The sequence below is a fragment of the Brassica napus genome, chromosome A4 (assembly GCF_020379485.1).
Source record: "Brassica napus cultivar Da-Ae chromosome A4, Da-Ae, whole genome shotgun sequence".
NCBI lineage: Eukaryota > Viridiplantae > Streptophyta > Magnoliopsida > Brassicales > Brassicaceae > Brassica > Brassica napus.
Window position 1 is genome coordinate 2,986,396 of NC_063437.1, and position 7,389 is coordinate 2,993,784.

Below are 7,389 nucleotides of genomic sequence, written 5' to 3' on the forward strand. Positions count from 1 at the left end.
GAATTATTTAGAAACATAGATATCAATATAAAAAGAAGAAATAAAATCTTGTCTTTTTAATAATTTCATTAATATAATTATATTAATTGTATTTCCATATTTTATTCAGTTTGACCATTTCCTTAATTATATTATTTTAATAATAAATCACATCATTAATTATATTACCATAATAATAATGTAGATTTTTATTTATTTTTTAATCAACATTAACTTTGTGCAATTATAAAATCAAAAATTAAAAATAACTGGGTATTGCATATGATTAAACATTCGGTTTAGTTTGTTTTATTAAATTTTTTTTTTAATTTTAGTTTCAATCGATTGAAAATTACGTAGCCAAAAACATAATTCAAAGACATGTTTTGTGAATAAAATAATAACTTAATTCAAAATAATAAAAATATATTACATTTCTTATCACTTAATTTTTCAATCCATATAATTATTTTACTAAATAAAAAAATCTTTCTATCAATACTATTAAATTAGAAACATGTCCAGTTGATAATAGTTGAGTCCAACTTAAAATATAACTGCATCTAATTGATTATCTAAATATATCATATAACCACCTTGGTAAAACAATTTTGTAACTTCCACTTTTATTCCAAAATTTTCGGATCCAATTCTGTCATATACGAATGTTACTAATAAAATAATTTTGTACCTACTTCTAAGATAATGATCCACTACTTTCAATATTACAAACTGTCGACTATGAAGTCCAATAAATAAATATTATGTCATTTGGAAACAGTAATATTGATACTATACTTTAATAAATATTATTTTCACCACACAAATTAATGGTAATGAACTAAGGTTTAATTAATGTTTAATTGAATCTAATTATTTTTCGGTCATTGAGCTATTAGATTGAGGGTCTGACTGGTTCAAACGTAGCGTTGCGGTTACAGAAGTTTGCGGATGCGGGTGGTTATGATTATTAGCGGGTTTAAGAGATTTGTACGACTGGTTATGCGGTTAGAAATCGGTGTGTTTGCGGGATACTTATGACTGGTTAACTACCAAATACAACAACAGTTAAATAATAAATTAACAATATTTATATTTTATACAATTATAAAAATATCAAAAATCATAATATTATAATAAATATAAAAATTATATTTAGAAAGTTATAGTATAAATTTTTTAAAATAATAGAAAATATTTTTATTTAAATTTTTTATAATATTAGTTAAAATACAATAGATATATTTTAGTATTTTTATAATTCCAATTTAATTTTTTATTGAATAATTTTATTTTTGTATTTATATTGTTTTAAGAAAAAAGAAAAAAAGTATCCTCCCGCAACCGTCCGCAACCGCAAACGCTCGCAACCGCAAACGCTAGCTGAAACCATCTTTTGAGTTTATGAGATTTGGAGCGGTTCAAAGCGGTTTGAGCGATTGTTGCAAAACGCCAACAACCGCTAGCAACTGCAAAAGCTGCGTTTGCGGGTGGTAGCGGAGAAACCAGTCATATCGTGACTGTAGATAACTATGTCATTTTTTAATTTATTTTAAAATATAATTATAAATATATTAATATTAAAAATAAAAGAAAATCCCATGTTTAAAAACATAGTAAAATTTTAAAATTCAAATTATTTATTTTTCATTTCACATAAAATATAATTTAAACCAATTTTATAACAAATTAAATTTTAAATTTTAAAAACAATAATTTAAACAAAATTAGATTATATGTCAATCACCCATAAGTTCTCCCATAATTTCAACTTGCAGGCTCTGGTTTTAGCAGTTTTTGCGGGTTATCAAGTTTTTAATTGATGAATATTTTTTAAACACAAACCAGATTCAAAAATAAAAACAACAAATGACATATAAATTTTATAATACATGAACAAATACTTAAATTTAACATAAAATTACTTATTTTTAAATCTTTGGTTAAAACCCGAGTAAATATTTCAAATATCTCCAGTATTTTAAGTATTTTGGATTACCGTTGCCGCTTTAATGGGTTTTTGTACAAAACTCTGGAGCCACAAACTTATTTTAAATTATGATTATAGTTTTCCAGTTGTATCTAAAACTAAATTTCTTGAAATAATACAGAAAAATTGAAACAAAAAATATACCCGTCCTTTAAAGGACGGGTCAAAATCTAGTTTCACTTAATTTAGCCAAACACATAGAAAAAGTCTTTTTTTTGTTAGTTTATAAAATCAGTTAGTGATGAACATTGGCTATCTATTTAGGTAAGAGTGTTCTTTTCATATATCATTTTTTTGTTAAAATTAGACACCGTTTGAATATTATAAATTTATGTGTAGATTTTAAGTTGGTTCTTCTGGGCATGGATGAGTTCGGTTCTAATGTATAAAAACCTAAAAATATCTAAATAACAAATGTATCTGAAACGGATTCGGATATTTGTACCAGAAATAACCTTATTACCTTATTCGGTCTAAGTCTTTTTTATATACAATTATTTATATTACGACTCATCTAAAATATATAACACTAATTATGAAAAACAAATATCAATGTATAAAAATCTAAGAACCAACACATGCGCGGGATCAGTTCTTTTTATTGTTCATGATCTTTACAATACTTTATTGTTCAGTTAAAATTTAAAATTGAATCCATATTTCCTATGCATGTTACTTTTTTTTTTGTTTGAATGAATATTAAATTAATAAATTTATTCGATTTAATACGTTTTTACAATGAAATGCAGCGTGAAATCAACCTTCTAATGGGCTAAACACATAGATTACATGTATGTATATTATCCACCTGTTTGACAAGCAAACCATACGGACATTGCTGTCTCGTATCCCTTCGATGAGTTTCTATTGCGTATCAGCTTGTCTATCATGTGTTGAAGTCAACTATGCATGTTACTTTATGAACTATATATTTATCTATTTTCAAAATAAAGATATTTATGATTATTTTTTAAAAAGATGTTTATGATTTAATCAGGGTTCCCACATGCACAGTGATTCTTCGCGGTTAGCTTGATCATCTCCAATAAATCACCGTTAACTGTCGGAAAAGAAGACGCCCTTAACTTCGCTGTCAAGATGCCACGTGTTGCAGCGGAATCCCAAGAAATATCTTTCGACGGCGGCTGTGAGTCACCAACGCTCGGCGAACTGCTAAAAGATCTCGAATACGGTCACCGGAAGAAAGACTCCGGCGAAGATGCTTCGGTTCATCACGTATTGGATCTCGCTTCCCCTGAAACAAGACCCGTGCCGTTTCTCTTATCCTTCAACAATCTCTGTTACGATGTCAAGGGAAAGGCCGCTTCAGTCAAAACTCTACTCAATGATGTTTCCGGCGAGGTTTGCGACGGCGATATCCTTGCCGTTCTCGGTGCCAGCGGAGCCGGTAAGTCCACGTTGATCGACGCACTGGCGGGACGTGTGAGTAGCTTGAGAGGCACGGTAACTCTAAACGGAGAGAAACTTTTGAAAAGTCAACTCCTAAAAGTGATATCAGCATACGTCATACAAGACGATCTCTTGTTTCCGATGCTCACCGTCAAAGAAACACTAATGTTCGCTTCAGAGTTTCGTCTCCCAAGAAGCTTGTCCAAGTCCAAGAAAATGGCGCGGGTTGAAGCCCTAATAAACCAGCTAGGGCTCAGAAACGCGGCGGATACAATAATAGGAAACGAAGGACACCGTGGAGTGTCCGGGGGAGAGCGGCGGCGCGTGTCGATCGGCATCGACATCATCCACGATCCTATTGTCTTGTTCCTCGACGAACCTACTTCGGGGTTGGACTCCACCAACGCCTTTATGGTGGTGCAAGTTCTTAAACGTATCGCTCGTAGTGGCAGTATGGTAATTATGTCGATACATCAACCTAGCGCTCGTATCATAGACTTGCTTGACCGTCTTATCATCTTATCTCGCGGCAAGAGTGTGTTCAGTGGATCTCCGACAAGTCTTCCTCAGTTCTTGTCTGATTTCGGACATCCAGTCCCGGGGAAAGAGAACATCACAGAGTTTGCACTTGACCTAGTCCGAGAACTAGAAGGATCGACCAAAGGAACCGAAGAGTTAGTAGAGTTCAACGAGAAGTGGCAACAGAACCAATCTCCTCGAGCCACGCCAATGACCACTCCTTACAAAGCATTGTCTCTAAAAGAATCCATCACTACAAGTGTTTCCAGAGGCAAACTAGTCTCCGGCTCGACCAGCTCCAACCCCATCTCAATGGAGACAGTATCATACGCAAACACGCCATTGGTCGAGACATATATATTATCCAAACGTTACATGAAAAACTGGTCCCGCACCCCCGAGCTCATTATAACACGGCTCGCTACGGTCCTGGTGACTGGTCTTATCTTAGCTACTATATATTGGAGGCTGGACAACACTCCACGAGGTGCACAAGAGAGAATCGCGTTCTTTTCATTCGCCATGTCCACAATGTTCTACACCTGTGCAGACAACCTCCCTGTCTTTATCCATGAACGTTACATTTTCTTGAGAGAGACAACTCACAATGCATACAGGACATACTCATACGTTATCTCTCACGTTCTCGTGTCTCTGCCTCAGCTACTCGCTCTCTCCATTGCATTTGCTGTTACCACGTTCTGGACAGTTGGTTTAAGCGGTGGACTAGAGAGCTTCTTGTATTACTGTCTCATTATCTACGCAGCCTTTTGGTCTGGTTCCTCTTTCGTCACCTTCATATCCGGTCTTATTCCGAATGTCATGATAAGTTTCATGGTCACTATTTCCTATCTTTCGTACTGTCTACTGATGGGTGGATTCTTCATTAACCGTGATCGGATACCGGGTTACTGGATATGGTTTCATTACATCTCATTGATGAAGTATCCTTATGAAGCTGTCTTGATCAATGAGTTTGATGACCCATCTCGATGTTTTGTAAGAGGAGTTCAAGTATTTGATGGTACGCTTTTCGCCAAAGTGCCTGATGCGATAAAGGTTAAGATGTTTGATACACTGGGTAACTCTTTAGGAACGAAGATAAAGGAGTCCACATGCTTGAGAACAGGGCCTGACTTGCTTTTGCAGCAAGGTATATCTCAGTTGAGCAAATGGGATTGCTTGTGGATTACGTTTGCTTGGGGTATCTTCTTTAGGATCTTGTTTTACTTGTCCTTGTTGTTTGGAAACAAGAATAAGAGGACGTGAAGGAATTCCACAAACATCTATTGGCCTCAATGTTGTTCTCTAGCTACCCTTAATATACATATTTAAGCGAAGCTTGACGTTTCCAAGTCTTGTGACTCTTGTCCTTGTTGTTGTTTTTGTAATCAAATTGTTACGTTTTTAGTTGTTTCTTCTTTTGTATCCTTTTGGGAATATTATCAAACTTATAGTTCTCTTTCAGTTTCAGTTATCACAATTACTGGAGAGTTGGCCATATATAAACTAAAAATTATAACTCACATAATTAAATTCCCAAATTTTAGCGGGTATCATATGGTGTCTATACATTTTAATGTCTCTACGTCTAAACCTACGTCTAATATGCGGAGATTAGTGAATGGATTTTGTACTTTTGTTGGCTTTTCCCTGATCATTTCTTAGAAATCCAATAATCATATTAATGTAATAGCCATCTCTTCAGTTGAAGATGAATATTGCTCCATGCCTTTTGAAGGGGTGGGCACGAGGCAAGTACTTGCCGATTCTTGGTTACTTGCTACTTGACTTGCCTTGTCCGAGTAATTTTTTTACGATTCGATATTTGGCTTGCTTGAAACAAGTACTTGTTTTATCAAGTACTTGAAAAAAAATTGATACTTACAAGTAATTTGCCTTGCCTTTGTTACTTGTTAAACCAAGTAATTGTGTCTTGATTACATACAAAAAGATATATATTCTTATTTTTTAACATTCATAATTCACATGAATTTTCAAAAAAATAGACAAAAATGAAAATAAGCGTTCAAAATATTGAAAGACCATATGAAACTCAATGCTCCTCCATTTTGTTCCTCCATTTTATTTCGATGCTCCAATTTTTTTTGCAATTAACAAGTATTATTTAGCAAGTAACAAGTATTTTATAGAACAAGTAACAAATAATGAGTAACGAGGCAAGTACCAAAAAATAAAACGATACTTGATACTTGCCTTGCAAGAACACGTAGTAAAATTTGTTGACTTGTTACTTGCCTTGCTAACGGCAAGTACTCGGCCTTTCAAGGCAAATACGGGTCAAGTCACGAGTATAAGGAGAGTATCGAGTAATGATGCCCAGCCCTACTTTGATGTTAAAAGGAATGATGTGGTTAGCTATCTTCTCCATGATATTTGGATTGGCACTTAGCCCTCTTCTTTCTATTGTGATAACATGGGTGCTCCATATTGCCAATACTCCGGTCTTACACGAACAACTACCAACATGTAGAACTAGATAGATAGTCATAGCGTTCGTGAGAAGATTCAAATGGGTCGATCAGAACGCTTCATGTTTGAACATGTATAAATTGGCTGACATATTCACTAAAGCAGTTTTCCCTACTCAATTTGAATTTCTTCTAGTAAGATATATCTTTTCTCCATCTTGAAGGGAATATTACATTTGTATATCGTGATTTAGATGGAAATGTCTAAACAATCCAGTTTGTCCAGTTACTTTCTTAACTTTACAAGACCATATTTTGGCATCAATCAATGTAACAGAAATTCTATACAATAGTTACTCTCTTAACTTAGTCATCTGCCATTGACGAGAAAGTTTGATACTGATTTTGTTCATCGTTCTTCTCTTCTTATAGATTACTAAAATATTATAAAACAAGATATGACCCCGTTGTGTTGCAACCGGTTTTTGTTTGATATTTTAATTTAATAAAAATCATAAATTAGTAAATCATTTTATTATAGTATTATAACTGTTTTTTTTTCATATGTTGTTTGAGATTTATTTTATAATTAAAATATTTTCACACATAAGTTCAAGTTAATATTTATATTTTATAATCATGGTCTATAGATGAGTTTTTATAAAATTTATACTAAGGATTAGAAAAAATACTATACATAAACATTTGAACTGAACACAATCCAAAATAAGAAATCAAAAGTAAAAACGAAATGAAAGTTAAACACCAATCGAATCAATGACAACATTATACATGTTCTTATGTATTAATTTAATGTTTTATTAAATAAGTTTTTAAAATTTCATTTTGCTAGGATTTTTGAAAAAAAAGAAACATTCTATTTTATAAATCTCCTTTTTATTTACAATTAAAAAATAAAAAAATATTAAATACTTTTTTTCAATTTTGTTTAAGATTTTAGAAAGGTAAATTACTGTCATATAACCTATTACAATTATCTTCTATTTAGAATTTCATAAGAAAAAAATATATTTCTATCAAATAATTATTTTTAGTTTT

General features: G+C 32.6%; 1 protein-coding gene across 1 annotated transcript; it reads left to right on the forward strand.

The window, feature by feature from the left end:
• Positions 1 to 2,961: 2,961 nt before the first annotated feature.
• Positions 2,962 to 5,272, forward strand: LOC106449210 (ABC transporter G family member 18-like). Its single transcript, XM_013891010.3, has one exon. It carries the CDS (start codon positions 3,068 to 3,070, stop codon positions 5,165 to 5,167), a length of 2,100 nt encoding a protein of 699 aa, XP_013746464.2. The 5' UTR covers positions 2,962 to 3,067; the 3' UTR covers positions 5,168 to 5,272.
• Positions 5,273 to 7,389: the final 2,117 nt, after the last annotated feature.